The sequence below is a fragment of the Bufo gargarizans genome, chromosome 5 (assembly GCF_014858855.1).
Source record: "Bufo gargarizans isolate SCDJY-AF-19 chromosome 5, ASM1485885v1, whole genome shotgun sequence".
In the NCBI taxonomy this organism is placed as follows: Eukaryota; Metazoa; Chordata; class Amphibia; order Anura; family Bufonidae; genus Bufo; species Bufo gargarizans.
Window position 1 is genome coordinate 333581311 of NC_058084.1, and position 18766 is coordinate 333600076.

Sequence of the window (18766 nt, forward strand, 5' to 3'; positions counted from 1 at the left end):
ACTATAACAAATGTCTGTCCTAACAGGAATCTGCCAGAGAGGTAAACCTTAGAGGCCTCTGCGTCCTGTAAAATTGTGTTTGCCTTTTGATGGAGGCAAGCAATGCTTCGTCAGCAGATCAATCACTGGAAGTTTCAATATTAATAATAAAAAATAAATCAAAGGACATAATTGACTGAATTTTTCACAGCACAACATTTTTTAAAACTTTTTAGAGCAATGAGGGCCGTTGACCCTCTAACATTTCACTTGTGCAGTTAGGCTTACTCAGGATGAATTCATGGTACTGCATACAAAGTGCCATTTGTCCACAATAATGTAGATTCATGGTTATTATCATGGTTTATCTGGGCTCAAATTGTGGGCTCAAAAAAAAAAACACCAACATGAGACATGGCACTAGATTGCAACCTATCATAAGACCAAATGAAGAAAAGGTAAACATAGATAATTCTCCCGACTTAAGTATATGAAATGGTATCTTTCTCATTGTCGGCAAGACAATAACATTAAACTGGGATTGTTTGTGCCAGTGGCCTACAACAAAAACAAACATGAAGCTATACCCTCCCAACAAGGGACAGCCCAAGTATCTTGCCTGCATTTCCCTTGTAATCCTTTCTGAAAGAAAAGAGCTGAAGTCGTTTGAACTTTAAAGTTGGCACCCTGCAACTAATCACGGAAGCCATGTTTATACAATCCTGTCCATCAAGACTGCAGAAAGCTTAGCTCCCCCCCCCCCCCGATCCTAGGTACTGCATGAGTGAACACTTGTGAAAAGAACTTATGCACCAACAGTCTCCTGAAAGATACCAGTTGCAACTATAACAATGTTATAACATAAACCTAAAATAAGATGATAATGTGTAAATACTGGGTTATTTATTCTACAGTACAGTAATCTGAATAAAAAAGACAAGGGTAAGCCTATTTTTGTTTCTCTAAGTATGTTTTCACTTGCCTACATTGGATCTACCTTCGATGCAAATCTTAACCTCCTGAGGAATAAAAGAAGGCTTGGGAAGAGTCAATGGTGGTTCATCTTCAGACTTCTCTAATTTTCTTGATTCTGGGGCAGACCACCTCCTCTTCCTTGTCACCATGGGTTTGCCAGGTTCAATTTTGGCTTCAAAGGTCGCGGCATTCAAACCGGCAGGACACCTTAGTTCACCATTCTCAGAGGACACCTGTGCACTTCCCTGATTAATTCCATTCTCCTGTTCTGCATATCTATGTCTATTTCCTGACAGACTGTCATTCTTTGGGTGCTTCAGCAAGATGCTAGCTGAATCCATGGGTTGCCCCTTCTTTATGGAGCCATTTTTCAGATTCTTGAGTGTAAGCGATATGCAGACATCTCCTACTGACAACTTGGAGCACGGTAAATCAAACAGCTGGCTTGTTCTCTCGGGACTACATGATGACCAGCCTTGGCCAAACACAAAAAACGGATATTCTATCAAGACTTCTACGCTGACCTGCAAAGATACAATAAAGGATAATACATGTTTAAAATGTACAGATTTGTTAATGTTCTTAAGAAACAAGGTAGTACATCTGCACATAAACAAAACAAAAAACTATAGTTAAGGGATTGTGTCATCTGAGACTTTGATGGCATATTTCCTAGCATTTGCCATAAAAATCAGATAAGTGCTGGTCCCACCTCTGAGACATGCACCTATCTCTCCCCCAAAAGTGAGGGAGAGTGCACTGCACATGTGCAGTTTACTGTTTATTTATTCTATTGGAATACCAAAAATAACCAAGCAAGCACTCAAGGCTGTTTTTGGCAATCCTATAGAAATTAAAGGAGAGCACATGGCGCAAATGCAACCATTCACTTCTATGGGAAAGCCAGACATAGCTAGTCCCATAGAAATTAATGTGCATGTGCGACTGCTGTCTGCTCACTTCGTGAGTCCTGGGGTCCCTTTCTGGAGATGGGTATGGGTCCCAGAGGTAGGATCTAGGATATGCCACCAATTTCTCAGATAAGATAATCCTTTTAACCATGCTAATAGTTAATTGATCTTCAGATATCCACCCAAACATCCACTAATCTACCATGACTTACTTATCAATGACATTGCTTATGCAGGAATCAAGTATAACATGTGTTTTACCATGTGAATTGTAGAAGAAATCTGTTTCTACCTCGAAAGTTAATGTACATGTAACTTTCTAAATACATTGCTTTACTTACCAGATGCAGAGTTACAGCCTGTATTATAGTCCCACAGCTAAAACCTCCATGCGTTTCCTGCTTGACTCAATGTTCTTGGGTTTATTCTGGTGACTTGTTTTTTGAGAAGTGAAATCATTACACTAGGCACTGTACAGTGGTCTAATGTAGGAAAAATGAACTGTCCTTATGCATTATAGGAGCTTCAGTAAGCTGGTTGGCATGTGTCTTATGGCAATAAAAATGACATCCCTCAGAATTACGAATTCAGCTCTGGATTATAATAAAAGCTGTAACTCAGGATCAATGCAATAGAAGTAATGAAATATATTGACAAATGTTTTTTTTTATTAATTCTGTCTTTATGATGGCAGCTAGAGAAGTTGCTAGACTTTCAGATTCATATGCTCTATTGGTTCTGTTGTCCCTTTGCAAAATGTAGCTTTTTCAATATTTCCTTTTAGCAGGTTTTGAACAATAAAAAGTCTAACTTGAATGAAAACAAGTAGGATTTTTTACTGCCCTATGCTATTTGATAAAACTGTAATAACGGCATGCGCATTTAATAGAGGCTAGCATTATAGAAGTGATGTGGCAGCAGAAGCTTTTAAGAACTTTTATAATTCCTAGTTTCCATAAAACTCATTGACTCTTCTGATGCATGATGTTATCTTTTGTAACTGTTCAGCTACTAATTCCGATGACTTTGTTCATTTGTACCATGTCTATGTGAAAAAAAACTGGATTGCTTTGTTACATAAGTATATTGTCCTTCAAAACCTTGCCATTTTGCTTTAGCAAAAAAAAAAAGAACACAGACTTTCAAAGTAATATTTTTAGGCAATGTCACAGGTATTAATATCCCTGCTCTTCCATTTTCCATTTGTAATAATTGAAGATAAAAATAAGTGGGTATGTTGTCTTATTTATTATCTGCATCTTAATAAACAAATGAAGAGGGGTTTGTCCTGAGTTAGAAAAAATGTCTGCTGCACCATTCCTGTCCTATTAACACAACTCATGACCCTTTGAGTAGTACTCTTTCTGGAAAAAGAGCAGACTATATTTCTAGTTCTGGAAGAACCGTTCTACAAATGAACACTCCCCATCCTGAAAACCTTCCTAAATTTTCTTGGGTGTGTAAGCACAGAATATCTTCTCCTTCCTGGAGTTCACCAGATAGGCATGTTAGAAAATCAGGTGAATGGGTTTTCACGCCTCAGACACACTCCCTGTCATTCTGTGTCTAAAGCCGGTGACACAATTGAAGGTGTTGGGCCAAATCTAAAGTCCCTTGTGTGAATGAAGTAACAACAGTCTCCATAGTCTTTACAGTTTGGGGAGAACTTCTCAGTGAAAGCCTTGTATCCGGGGGTGGACTGGCCATAGATTCTACAGGGAAATGTCCCGGTGGTGCCCAGGGGGCTGTCCTGAGCCCTCATCACAGCTGCCCGCCAGGTAAGTAATGATCTGATGCTTCCCTACTGACTACTGAATTCAAATGTATTTTATCCTGAGGCAACTAGAGTAGGAGGATAGAACTAGACAACTAGACAGCTGGCACTGGTCACCAAAGAGGGGCAGCTGCTGGGGAGGTATTTTGTGCTGCTGGGGCATTATTTTGTGATGCACTGTGGTATTTGCATCTGCTGGGGTGGTATTTTCTACAGCAATATGGTATAGCTGGCCCCACCTACTTCTGTTGCCCCGCCTTCTATCACTTTGGACCCACCCACAACATAAGGCCACTTTTAGTATTTTTTCCAGGAAATTCACAGTCCACCTCTGCTTCTATTTATGGGGAGAAATTATTCTAGAGCATCTTAGAACTCAGCATTATGCAGTTCCTCTGTTATTCCTCCAAAAATTGCCAATTGGGTGTTTCCAGTTGGGGGGGGTCCTTAAAAATTGTCCAGTCAATGCTGTCAGACCGTGTAGGGACTAATCCCTTTGATGAGATAAACAGTAACATCCAGTTGCAAATTAATTAAGTACTAACAGGGAAAACAGCACAATGCAAAAATTTAAGAACAGATGCGTCAGAATTGTTATTATAAGAGGAATTCAAGTAATCACGAAAACATTTCTGGAGGGATGACAGGTCTTCTCTAAGGATACTGTCAATTTTCCACTATAAGGATATTAATGAGTATTCACTTTTAATGACCTGATGTTAAAACCAAAATATTTTACACCTCTGCTTGCTTTTTCTGAACACTATTTGCAAGATGCCATTTGGTATATCATGTGGTTGATAACTAGTCATTTAACCTATTCTATGCCTAACACATATCCCCATATCGATAATCTCACTTTTTGTTATAATAGTCAAATTTCCCCAGTGAAATGAAGGTTGCTCTATCCTCTATTCCCTTAGTGATTCCCATAGAATGTTTCTATGAAATGACACATAGGATGAATTTGCATCTTAAAGAGTCATCATATTTTCACGCAATTTAATTTCATTTAATAAAGAATTGTGTAACTAGCATATGTGTAAATCATTTCATTTAAAAAATCTGCCTGTATCCACCTGAAAAATAGGTGTCTCACTTCCACTTAACCTGCAGTCCACTGTCTGTTGTCAGGCAAGATCCGTCCCTAGTAAAAGAGACATAGAAGATGCCTGAGAGGAAGTGGGGGCGTGTCTGAGCTAGTCGAGAGCCTGATAGAAGAACTGCTTCTACATTGCTTCTGAAGATGCTTTTGTGTAAGTGTGATATATACCTCCTTATGTGTTCTATGAGCTCCATAGCTGAAAGCAAACATAGTCGGAAGTAAGGGAAATGATGTCACAGCAGTACATATTTCACAGAAGGGATACAACCCTTGCTTCTGAGTGAAATGCATCTAGCTATGCAGCTGAAACATGGGAATAATATGGCTGAAAAAAACATAATTAAGCCCCAAAAAGACCTGCTCAGCCATTATATAAACTGTTTTGAAAACTCAGGTATGCTTTATGGTTTATCTAAAAGTATGTCATTACCTTAAAACTACACAAAGTATAAAAGATAGTCTACAACTATCATAAACAATGACAGTTCAAACTGTGTTTAGAAAAGTTTAAGCTTTATAGTTATAACACATTACACAGGAAAGGGATTGTGCATACTTAAGGACATGAACACAGTCCTGTACCGTATATAAGAAGGTAAGAGCAATACATGATTTTACATGTATTTGAATGTGAATAACAATACAGAACAATACAGAACACATATGAAAATTTCATATGAGTCCAATAGACTAGAAAAGGAATAGTGTTTTAAAATGTGTATGTATATCGTTTGTTTTACAGGTCTACATTAAGTCCACTCTTCAGAGTGTATTTTGGCAGCATGCAATTTTCTTGCTAAAGCAGTCAAATATTCTACTGCAAACATGGTAGTTATGAAAGGGCTCTGTGACATACACAAAACAATGGCACAGAGTCAATTTCACATTTTATACTTATAAATACAAAAATAACTTCAAAAACGAATGTAATAGCAGCTCATACAGTATATGTTATCAGCTGTATAGAGAAGAGAAAGGAAGAGAGATTCTTCATATCCGATGGAATTTCTCCTCAGAACACACCACCGCATGTTGAAACAAATACAGCAACCAACAATACTAAGCTAGTTGTGATATTAGTCATTCATAGCCGGGCTTGCCCTTTAAAATCGTGGGTGGGGGAATTTAGATGGTTATTGGTATGCGATGTTATCATCCAGATTTCAACGTTTTATTTTCAATAATTAGGAAGTCAAGGTTTAGGCAATAGAAAAGTCATTATATGTTCTCTAAATTTATATAATTATTATCGCTTACAGTTATATGGCCTTTTTGAAGAATGATAAAAAAAATATAGTGTAACCATCATAACCTCTAATGATGCAGAAGAATAGAAATATATAGCGGCGGTGTGAACTCACCTTGTGACTAGGGATGAGCGAACTCGAACTGTATAGTTCGGGTTCGTACCGAATTTTGGGGTGTCCGTGACACGGACCCGAACCCGGACATTTTCGTAAAAGTCCGGGTTCGGGTTCGGTGTTCGTCGCTTTCTTGGCGCTTTTTGAAAGGCTGCAAAGCAGCCAATCAACAAGCGTCATACTACTTGCCCCAAGAGGCCATCACAGCCATGCCTACTATTGGCATGGCTGTGATTGGCCAGAGCACCATGTGACCCAGCCTCTATTTAAGCTGGAGTCACGTAGCGCCGCACGTCACTCTGCTCTGATCAGCATAGGGAGAGGTTGCGGCTGCGACAGTAGGGCGAGATTAGGCTGATTAACTCCTCCAAAAGACTTGATTAATTGATCGATCTGCAGATGTGGATCATTGAGCTGCTGATACTCAATTGCTCACTGTTTTTAGGCTGCCCAGACCGTTTGTCAGTCACTTTTTTCTGGGGTGATCGGCGGCCATTTTGTGTCTTGTGGTGCGCAAGCACAAGCTGCGACCAAGTGCATTTAACCCTCAATGGTGTGGTTGTTTTTTGGCTAAAGCCTACATCAGGGTGAAGCTGTCACACCAAGTGCATTTAACTAGCAATAGTCTGTTTATTTTTTGGCCATATACTACATCAGGGGCAAGCTGAGCCTGTCACCAAGTGCATTTAACCCTCAGTAGTGTGGTTGGTCAAGCTGTCACACCAAGTGCATTTAACCAGCAATAGTCTGGTTATTTTTTGGCCATATACTACATCAGGGGCAAGCTGCGCCTGTCACCAAATGCATTTAACCCTCAATGGTGTGGTTGTTTTTTGGCTAAAGCCTACATCAGGGTGAAGCTGTCACACCAAGTGCATTTAACCAGCAATAGTCTGTTTATTTTTTGGCCATATACTACATCAGGGGAGAGCTGCGCCTGTCATCAAGTGCATTTAACCCTCAATGGTGTGCTTGTTTTTTGGCTAAAGCCTACATCAGGGTGAAGCTGTCACACCAAGTGCATTCAACCAGCAATAGTCTTTTTATTTTTTGGCCATATACTACATCAGGGGCAAGCTGCGCCTGTCACCAAGTGCATTTAACCCTCAGTAGTGTGGTTGGTCAAGCTGTCACACCAAGTGCATTTAACCATCAATAGTGTGGTTATTTTTTGGCCATATCCCAGTCTAATTCTGTCAGTAAACGTATACCTGTCACCCAGCGCCTAAATACTAGGCCTCAAGTTTATATCCAGCTAAATCTGTCGTTACTGGTGTGGCTGGTCAAGTTATTTAGTGTCCGTCAAAGCACATTTTTTGTTCTGGGTTGATATACAATTCCCAATTTAGCAATTTCATAATTTAGTGGTTTCTGCTGTATCAGAGCTATTTGAAATCTATCCCTAAAAGAGTATATCATATTCAAGGTGCACATAGGGTCATTCAGAATAACTTCACACACCCGCTACAGTGCATTTCCAAGTCTAATTCTGTCAGTAAACCTATACCTGTCACCCAGCGCCTAAATACTAGGCCTCAAATTTATATCCTGCTAAATCTGTCGTTACTGCTGTACTGTTGTGGCTGGGCTAGTTATTTAGTGTCCGTCAAAGCACAGTTTTTGTTCTGGGTTGAAATACAATTCCCAATTTAGCAATTTCCTAATTTAGTGGTTTCTGCTGTATCAGGCCTACTTTAAATACATCCCTAAAAGGGTATATCAGAATCAAGGTGCTGATAGGGTCATTCTGAATAACTTCACACACACGCTACTGTGCATATCCCAGTCTAATTCTGTCAGTAAACCTATACCTGTCACCCAGCGCCTAAATACTAGGCCTCAAATTTATATCCTGCTAAATCTGTCGTTATTGCTGTACTGTTGTGGCTGGGCTAGTTATTTAGTGTCCGTCAAAGCACAGTTTTTGTTCTGGGTTGAAATACAATTCCCAATTTAGCAATTTCCTAATTTAGTGGTTTCTGCTGTATCAGGCCTACTTTAAATACATCCCTAAAAGGGTATATCAGAATCAAGATGCTGATAGGGTCATTCTGAATAACTTCACACACACGCTACTGTGCATATCCCAGTCTAATTCTGTCAGTAAACCTATACCTGTCACCCAGCGCCTAAATACTAGGCCTCAAATTTATATCCTGCTAAATCTGTCGTTACTGCTGTACTGTTGTGGCTGGGCTAGTTATTTAATGTCCGTCAAAGCACAGTTTTTGTTCTGGGTTGAAATACAATTCCCAATTTAGCAATTTCCTAATTTAGTGGTTTCTGCTGTATCAGAGCTATTTGAAATCTATCCCTAATAGGGTATATAATATTCAAGGTGCACATAGGATCATTCTGAATAACTTCACACACACGCTACTGTGCATTTCCAAGTCTAATTCTGTCAGTAAATCTATACCTGTCACCCAGCACCTAAATACTAGGCCTCAAATTTATATCCTGTAAATCTGTCGTTACTGCTTTACTGTTGTGGCTGGGATAGTTATTTAATGTCCGTCAAAGCACAGTTTTTGTTCTGGGTTGAAATACAATTCCCAATTTAGCAATTTCCTAATTTAGTGGTTTCTGCTGTATCAGAGCTATTTGAAATCTATCCCTAAAAGGGTATATAATATTCAAGGTGCACATAGGGTCATTCAGAATAACTTCACACACACGCTACTGTGCATTTCCAAGTCTAATTCTGTCAGTAAATCTATACCTGTCACCCAGCGCCTAAATACTAGGCCTCAAATTTATATCCAGCTAAATCTGTCGTTACTGCTGTACTGTTGTGGCTGGTCAAGTTATTTAGTGTCCGTCAAAGCACATTTTTTGTTCTGGGTTGAAATACAATTCCCAATTTAGCAATTTCCTAGTTTAGTGGTTTCTGCTGTATCAGAGCTATTTGAAATCTATCCCTAAAAGGGTATATAATATTCAAGGTGCACATAGGGTCATTCTGAATAACTTCACACACACACGCTACTGTGCATTTCCAAGTCTAATTCTGTCAGTAAATCTATACCTGTCACCCAGCGCCTAAATACTAGGCCTCAAATTTATATCCAGCTAAATCTGTCGTTACTGCTGTACTGTTGTGGCTGGTCAAGTTATTTAGTGTCCGTCAAAGCACATTTTTTGTTCTGGGTTGAAATACAATTCCCAATTTAGCAATTTCCTCATTTAGTGGTTTCTGCTGTATCAGAGCTATTTGAAATCTATCCCTAAAAGGGTATATAATATTCAAGGTGCACATAGGGTCATTCTGAATAACTTCACACACACGCTACTGTGCATTTCCAAGTCTAATTCTGTCAGTAAATCTATACCTGTCACCCAGCGCCTAAATACTAGGCCTCAAATTTATATCCTGCTAAATCTGTCTTTACTGCTGTACTGTTGTGGCTGGGCTAGTTATTTAATGTCCGTCAAAGCACAGTTTTTGTTCTGGGTTGAAATACAATTCCCAATTTAGCAATTTCCTAATTTAGTGGTTTCTGCTGTATCAGAGCTATTTGAAATCTATCCCTAAAAGGGTATATAATATTCAAGGTGCACATAGGGTCATTCTGAATAACTTCACACACACGCTACTGTGCATTTCCAAGTCTAATTCTGTCAGTAAATCTATACCTGTCACCCAGCGCCTAAATACTGAGCCTCAAATTTATATCCAGCTAAATCTGTCGTTACTGCTGTACTGTTGTGGCTGGGCTAGTTATTTAATGTCCGTCAAAGCACAGTTTTTGTTCTGGGTTGAAATACAATTCCCAATTTAGCAATTTCCTAATTTAGTGGTTTCTGCTGTATCAGAGCTATTTGAAATCCATCCCTAAAAGGGTATATAATATTCAAGGTGCACATAGGGTCATTCTGAATAACTGCACACACACGCTACTGTGCATTTCCAAGTCTAATTCTGTCAGTAAATCTATACCTGTCACCCAGCGCCTAAATACTAGGCCTCAAATTTAAATCCAGCTAAATCTTTCGTTACTGTTGTACTGTTGTGGCTGGTCAAGTTATTTTGTGTCTGTCAAAGCACATTTTTTGTTCTGGGTTGAAATACAATTCCCAATTTAGCAATTTCCTCATTTAGTGGTTTCTGCTGTTTCAGAGCTATTTGAAATCTATCCCTAAAAGGGTATATAATATTCAAGGTGCACATAGGGTCATTCTGAATAACTTCACACACACGCTACTGTGCATTTCCAAGTCTAATTCTGTCAGTAAACCTAAACCTGTCACTCAGCGCCTAAATAATAGGCCTCAAATTTATAGTCAGCTAAATCTGTGGTTACTGCTGTGCCTGTATTAGTGTAATACGGTACCTAAATAGATAGCCAGATAGTGTTAGTTGTCTTTAAAAAAAGGCCTGAATTTGAATTCAATACATTGGGTCAAATAATATTTTTGTTGTTGTGGTGAACGATAACAATGAGGAAAACATCTAGTAAAGGACGCGGACACGGACATGGTCGTGGTGGTGTTAGTGGACCCTCTGGTGCTGGGAGAGGACGTGGCCATTCTGCCACAGCCACACGTCCTAGTGTACCAACTACCTCAGGTCCCAGTAGCCGCCATAATTTACAGCGATATTTGGTGGGGCCCAATGCCGTTCTAAGGATGGTAAGGCCTGAGCAGGTACAGGCATTAGTCAATTGGGTGGCCGACAGTGGATCCAGCACGTTCACATTATCTCCCACCCTGTCATCTGCAGAAAGCGCACAGATGGCGCCTGAAAACCAAGCCCATCAGTCTGTCACATCACCCCCATGCATACCAGGGAAACTGTCTGAGCCACAAGTTATGCAGCAGTCTCTTATGCTGTTTGAAGACTCCGCTGGCAGGGTTTCCCAAGGGCATCCACCCAGCCCTTCCCCTGCGGTGGAAGACATAGAATGCACTGACGCACAACCACTTATGTTTCCTGATGATGAGGACATTGGAATACCACCTCAGCATGTCTCTGATGATGAAACACAGGTGCCAACTGCTGCGTCTTTCTGCAGTGTGCAGACTGAACAGGAGGTCAGGGATCAAGACTGGGTGGAAGACGATGCAGGGGACGATGAGGTCCTAGACCCCACATGGAATTAAGGTCGTGCCACTGACTTTCACAGTTCGGAGGAAGAGGCAGTGGTGAGACCGAGCCAACAGCGTAGCAAAAGAGGGAGCAGTGGGCAAAAGCAGAACACCCGCCGCCAAGAGACTCCGCCTGCTACTGACCGCCGCCATCTGGGACCGAGCACCCCAAAGGCAGCTTTAAGGAGTTCCCTGGCATGGCACTTCTTCAAACAATGTGCTGACGACAAGACCCGAGTGGTTTGCACGCTGTGCCATCAGAGCCTGAAGCGAGGCATTAACGTTCTGAACCTTTGCACAACCTGCATGACCAGGCACCTGCATGCAAAGCATGAACTGCAGTGGAGTAAACACCTTAAAAACAAGGAAGTCACTCAGGCTCCCCCTGCTACCTCTTCTGCAGCTGCCGCCTCGGCCTCTTCTGCTGCTGCCGCCGCCTCGGCCTCTTCCTCCGCCTCTGGAGGAACGTTGGCACCTGCCGCCCAGCAAACAGGGGATGTACCACCAACACCACCACCACCTCCGTCACCAAGCATCTCAACCATGTCACACGGCAGCGTTCAGCTCTCCATCTCACAAACATTTGAGAGAAAGCGTAAATTCCCACCTAGCCACCCTCGATCCCTGGCCCTGAATGCCAGCATTTCTAAACTACTGGCCTATGAAATGCTGTCATTTAGGCTGGTGGACACAGACAGCTTCAAACAGCTCATGTCGCTTGCTGTCCCACAGTATGTTGTTCCTAGCCGGCACTACTTCTCCAAGAGAGCCGTGCCTTCCCTGCACAACCAAGTATCCGATAAAATCAAGTGTGCACTGCGCAACGCCATCTGTGGCAAGGTCCACCTAACCACAGATACGTGGACCAGTAAGCACGGCCAGGGACGCTATATCTCCCTAACTGCACACTGGGTAAATGTAGTGGCGGCTGGGCCCCAGGCGGAGAGCTGTTTGGCGCACGTCCTTCCGCCGCCAAGGATCGCAGGGCAACATTCTTTGCCTCCTGTTGCCACCTCCTCCTTCTCGGCTTCCTCCTCCTCTTCTTCCACCTGCTCATCCAGTCAGCCACACACCTTCACCACCAACTTCAGTACAGCCCGGGGTAAACGTCAGCAGGCCATTCAAAACTCATATGTTTGGGGGACAGGCCCCACACCGCACAGGAGTTGTGGCGGGGTATAGAACAACAGACCGACGAGTGGTTGCTGCCGGTGAGCCTCAAGCCCGGCCTGGTGGTGTGCGATAATGGGCGAAATCTCGTTGCAGCTCTGGGACTAGCCGGTTTGACGCACATCCCTTGCTTGGCGCATGTGCTGAATTTGGTGGTGCAGAAGTTCATTCACAACTACCCCGACATGTCAGAGCTGCTGCATAAAGTGCGGGCCGTCGGTTCACGCTTCCGGCGTTCACATCCTGCCGCTGCTCGCCTGTCTGCGCTACAGCGTAACTTCGGCCTTCCCGCTCACCGCCTCATATGCGACGTGCCCACCAGGTGGAACTCCACCTTGCACATGCTGGACAGACTGTGCGAGCAGCAGCAGGCCATAGTGGAGTTTCAGCTGCAGCACGCACGGGTCAGTCGCACTACGGAACAGCACCACTTCACCACCAATGACTGGGCCTCCATGCGAGACCTGTGTGCCCTGTTGCGCTGTTTCGAGTACTCCACCAACATGGCCAGTGGCGATCACGCCGTTATCAGCGTTACAATACTACTTCTATGTCTCCTTGAGAAAACACTTAGGGCGATGATGGAAGAGGAGGTGGCCCAGGAGGAGGAGGAGGAGGAAGAGGGGTAATTTTTAGCACTTTCAGGCCAGTCTCTTCGAAGTGACTCAGAGGGAGGTTTTTTCCAACAGCAGAGGCCAGGTACAAATGTGGCCAGCCAGGGCCCACTACTGGAGGACGAGGATGAGGAGCAGGTGGAGGAGGATGAGGATGAAGCATGTTCACAGCGGGGTGGCACCCAACGCAGCTCGGGCCCATCACTGGTGCGTGGCTGGGGGGAAAGGCAGGACGATGACGATACGCCTCCCACAGAGGACAGCTTGTCCTTACCCCTGGGCAGCCTGGCACACATGAGCGACTACATGCTGCAGTGCCTGCGCAACGACAGCAGAGTTGCCCACATTTTAACGTGTGCGGACTACTGGGTTGCCACCCTGCTGGATCCACGCTACAAAGACAATGTGCCCACCTTACTTCCTGCACTGGAGCGTGATAGGAAGATGCGCGAGTACAAGCGCACGTTGGTAGACGCGCTACTGAGAGCATTCCCAAATGTCACAGGGGAACAAGTGGAAGCCCAAGGCCAAGGCAGAGGAGGAGCAAGAGGTCGCCAAGGCAGCTGTGTCACGGCCAGCTCCTCTGAGGGCAGGGTTAGCATGGCAGAGATGTGGAAAACTTTTGTCAACACGCCACAGCTAACTGCACCACCACCTGATACGCAACGTGTTAGCAGGAGGCAACATTTCACTAACATGGTGGAACAGTACGTGTGCACACCCCTCCACGTACTGACTGATGGTTCGGCCCCATTCAACTTCTGGGTCTCTAAATTGTCCACGTGGCCAGAGCTAGCCTTTTATGCCTTGGAGGTGCTGGCCTGCCCGGCGGCCAGCGTTTTGTCTGAACGTGTATTCAGCATGGCAGGGGGCGTCATTACAGACAAACCCAGCCGCCTGTCTACAGCCAATGTGGACAAGCTGACGTTCATAAAAATGAACCAGGCATGGATCCCACAGGACCTGTCTATACCTTGTGCAGATTAGACATTAACTACCTCCCCTTAACCATATATTATTGTACTCCAGGGCACTTCCTCATTCAATCCTATTTTTATTTTCATTTTACCATTATATTGCGAGGCTACCCAAAGTTGAATGAACCTCTCCTCTGTCTGGGTGCCGGGGCCTAAATATATGCCAATGGACTGTTCCAATGTTGGGTGACGTGAAGCCTGATTCTCTGCTATGACATGCAGACTAATTCTCTGCTGACATGAAGACAGATTCTCTGTTACGGGACCTCTCTCCTCTGCCTGGGTGCCTGGGCCTAAATATATGACAATGGACTGTTACAGTGGTGGGTGACGTGAAGCCTGATTCTCTGCTATGACATGCAGACTGATTCTCTGCTGACATGAAGCCAGATCCTCTGTTACGGGACCTCTCTCCTCTGCCTGGGTGCTGGGCCTAAATATATGCCAATGGACTGTTGCAGTGGTGGCTGACGTGAAGCCTGATTCTCTGCTATGACATGCAGACTGATTCTCTGCTGACATGAAGACAGATTCTCTGTTACGGGACCTCTCTCCTCTGCCTGTGTGCTGGGCCTAAATATATGCCAATGGACTGTTGCAGTGGTGGCTGACGTGAAACCTGATTCTCTGCTATGACATGCAGACTGATTCTCTGCTGACATGAAGCCAGAGTCTCTGTTACGGGACCTCTCTCCTCTGCCTGGGTGCTGGGCCTAAATATCTGACAATGGACTGTTGCAGTGGTGGCTGACGTGAAGCCTGATTCTCTGCTATGACATGCAGACTGATTCTCTGCTGACATGAAGCCAGATCCTCTGTTACGGGACCTCTCTCCTCTGCCTGTGTGCTGGGCTTAAATATATGCCAATGGACTGTTGCAGTGGTGGCTGACGTGAAGCCTGATTCTCTGCTATGACATGCAGACTGATTCTCTGCTGACATGAAGCTAGAGTCTCTGTTACGGGACCTCTCTCCTCTGCCTGGGTGCTGGGCCTAAATATATGCCAATGGACTGTTGCAGTGGTGGCTGACGTGAAGCCTGATTCTCTGCTATGACATGCAGACTGATTCTCTGCTGACATGAAGCCAGATCCTCTGTTACGGGACCTCTCTCCTCTGCCTGGGTGCTGGGCCTAAATATCTGACAATGGACTGTTGCAGTGGTGGCTGACGTGAAGCCTGATTCTCTGCTATGACATGCAGACTGATTCTCTGCTGACATGAAGACAGATTCTCTGTTACGGGACCTCTCTCCTCTGCCTGTGTGCTGGGCCTAAATATATGCCAATGGACTGTTGCAGTGGTGGCTGACGTGAAGCCTGATTCTCTGCTATGACATGCAGACTGATTCTTTGCTGACATGAAGCCAGAGTCTCTGTTACGGGACCTCTCTCCTCTGCCTGGGTGCTGGGCCTAAATATATGCCAATGGACTGTTGCAGTGGTGGCTGACGTGAAGCCTGATTCTCTGCTATGACATGCAGACTGATTCTCTGCTGACATGAAGCCAGAGTCTCTGTTACGGGACCTCTCTCCTCTGCCTGGGTGCTGGGCCTAAATATATGCCAATGGACTGTTGCAGTGGTGGCTGACGTGAAGCCTGATTCTCTGCTATGTCATGCAGACTGATTCTCTGCTGACATGAAGCCAGATCCTCTGTTACGGGACCTCTCTCCTCTGCCTGGGTGCTGGGCCTAAATATCTGACAATGGACTGTTGCAGTGGTGGCTGACGTGAAGCCTGATTCTCTGCTATGACATGCAGACTGATTCTCTGCTGACATGAAGACAGATTCTCTGTTACGGGACCTCTCTCCTCTGCCTGTGTGCTGGGCCTAAATATATGCCAATGGACTGTTGCAGTGGTGGCTGACGTGAAGCCTGATTCTCCGCTATGACATGCAGACTGATTCTCTGCTGACATGAAGCCAGATTCTCTGTTACGGGACCTCTCTCCTCTGCCTGGGTGCTGGGCCTAAACATCTGACAATGGACTGTTGCAGTGGTGGCTGACGTGAAGCCTGATTCTCTGCTATGACATGCAGACTGATTCTCTGCTGACATGAAGCCAGAGTCTCTGTTACGGGACCTCTCTCCTCTGCCTGGGTGCTGGGCCTAAATATATGCCAATGGACTGTTGCAGTGGTGGCTGACGTGAAGCCTGATTCTCTGCTATGACATGCAGACTGATTCTCTGCTATGACATGAAGACAGATTCTCTGTTACGGGACCTCTCTCCTCTGCCTGTGTGCTGGGCCTAAATATATGCCAATGGACTGTTGCAGTGGTGGCTGACGTGAAGCCTGATTCTCTGCTATAACATGCAGACTAATTCTCTGCTGACATGAAGACAGATTCTCTGTTACGGGACCTCTCTCCTCTGCCTGTGTGCTGGGTCTAAATATATGCCAATGGACTGTTGCATTGGTGGCTGACGTGAAGCCTGATTCTCTGCTATGACATGCAGACTGATTCTCTGCTGACATGAAGCCAGATTCTCTGTTACGGGACCTCTCTCCTCTGCCTGGGTGCTGGGCCTAAATATTTGCCAATGGACTGTTGCAGTGGTGGCTGACGTGAAGCCTGATTCTCTGCTATGACATGCAGACTGATTCTCTGCTATGACATGAAGACAGATTCTCTGTTACGGGACCTCTCTCCTCTGCCTGTGTGCTGGGCCTAAATATATGCCAATGGACTGTTGCAGTGGTGGCTGACGTGAAGCCTGATTCTCTGCTATAACATGCAGACTAATTCTCTGCTGACATGAAGACAGATTCTCTGTTACGGGACCTCTCTCCTCTGCCTGTGTGCTGGGCCTAAATATATGCCAATGGACTGTTGCAGTGGTGGCTGACGTGAAGCCTGATTCTCTGCTATGACATGCAGACTGATTCTCTGCTGACATGAAGACAGATTCTCTGTTACGGGACCTCTCTCCTCTGCCTGGGTGCTGGGCCTAAATATTTGACAATGAACTGTTGCAGTGGTGGCTGACGTGAAGCCTGATTCTCTGCTATGACATGCAGACTAATTCTCTGCTGACATGAAGCCAGATTCTCTGTTACGGGACCTCTCTCCTCTGCCTGGGTGCCTGGGCCTAAATATATGACAATGGACTGTTACAGTGGTGGGTGACGTGAAGCCTGATTCTCTGCTATGACATGCAGACTGATTCTCTGCTGACATGAAGCCAGAATCTCTGTTACGGGACCTCTCTCCTCTGCCTGGGTGCCGGGGCCTAAATATCTGACAATGGACTGTTCCAGTGTTGGGTGACGTGAAGCATGATTTTCTGCTATGACATGAAGACTGATTCTCTGCTGACATGAAGCCAGATTCTCTGTTAAGGGACCTCTCTCCTCTGCCTGGGTGCCTGGGACTAATTATCTGACAATGGACTGTTACAGTGGTGGGTGACGTGAAGCCAGATTCTCTGCTATGGGACCTCTCTCCAATTGATATTGGTTAATTTTTATTTATTTTAGTATTATTTTTATTCATTTCCCTATCCACATTTGTTTGCAGGGGATTTACCTACATGTTGCTGCCTTTTGCAGCCCTCTAGCTCTTTCCTGGGCTTTTTTACAGCCTTTTTAGTGCCGAAAAGTTCGGGTCCCCATTGACTTCAATGGGGTTCGGGTTCGGGACGAAGTTCGGATCGGGTTCGGATCCCGAACCCGAACATTTCCGGGAAGTTCGGCCAAACTTCTCGAACCCGAACATCCAGGTGTTCGCTCAACTCTTTTTGTGACTGCACATCTGCCAAAACTACTGTATGCCGATCAAGTACAAGGCACAGGCTTTCATACAACTATAGGGAACAGTCCTGGCTCCTTTGGACTAAAAAATTACACATGGCAGATGTGGGACAGTGTTACAGATTTTGCATTGGTGCCCCAGGAGCTTTAATTTTCTCCTCTGTTGATGGATTAACATGTAATTCAACTGACTTCCCTGTTCTAGTAGACTGCTCTAATAAAGTATTACAGTAGTTTTTACATATGTCATTTCCTAATAGATGTAGATGTCCTGATTTATAGTATTCCATTCATACTGTTCAAATTGGGGAAGTAATAGATCAAGAAAGAAAATGCAAAAAAATTAAAAAACTAATCTCCTAAATGTGTCCATTGGGTATAAGGGGCCTGACATATGTCCTTTTAGCACGATTAATAAAACTGTATTGAAAAACATAATCGATTTCCCTTTTAAATACTAAAAGTTTCCAAATAAGACAAAAATCAATTTTTTGGTTAGTATGGCATTCAGGTGCTCTTACAAAACAAGAAAAATTTTGTGCTGCTTATGGTGTGTGGGTGAAGAAACCAGAAGTTTAATTCCATTTTAAATAGAAAATGAAGATCTACGGATGTAGAGGATACCCAAGGGAAGGGCGTTTGTATGCTTTCCATAGGTTAGGTGTCGGTGTCATCCTATAGTAAGTGTAAGCACAGCTTTTAAAATGTTAACATTTTTATGAGTCTTATATAGTTGTTGTATATTGGATAGCATTGTCTTTTAAATGGTATGTATCAACTATATAATTCTTACAAAAACCAGACAATGACAAATATTTTTTTAATCTGTTATTATTTTCTTATTGTATATTTTTGAAAGTTATCTTCTGTTCATGATTATGGGGGCAGTCCTCTTGCCTGAGCTGCTGTTAACAGCATTTAGAGAGCTGCTTTACGGTAGCCGCAGGACCATAGACACAATAGACCAGTAGACATGAGATGTTCATTGACATCTATGGGGGGAGGGGGAGTGTTATATAGACATGTTCTGTAACCTGTGTAGGGGACATTGCA

The 18766-nt window shown here is 44.0% G+C and overlaps 1 protein-coding gene across 3 annotated transcripts in view; it reads right to left on the bottom strand.

Moving 5' to 3' along the window:
- Positions 1 to 347: 347 nt before the first annotated feature.
- ATXN1 (ataxin 1) overlaps positions 348 to 18766 on the bottom strand; it is a 305384-nt gene continuing 286965 nt past the window's right edge. For all 3 annotated transcript variants that reach the window (XM_044295737.1, XM_044295735.1, XM_044295736.1), the window contains exon 7: positions 348 to 1478. In XM_044295737.1, the coding sequence (XP_044151672.1) occupies positions 954 to 1478 (525 nt within the window). In that variant the 3' untranslated portion in view covers positions 348 to 953. The remainder of the gene's footprint in view (positions 1479 to 18766) is intronic.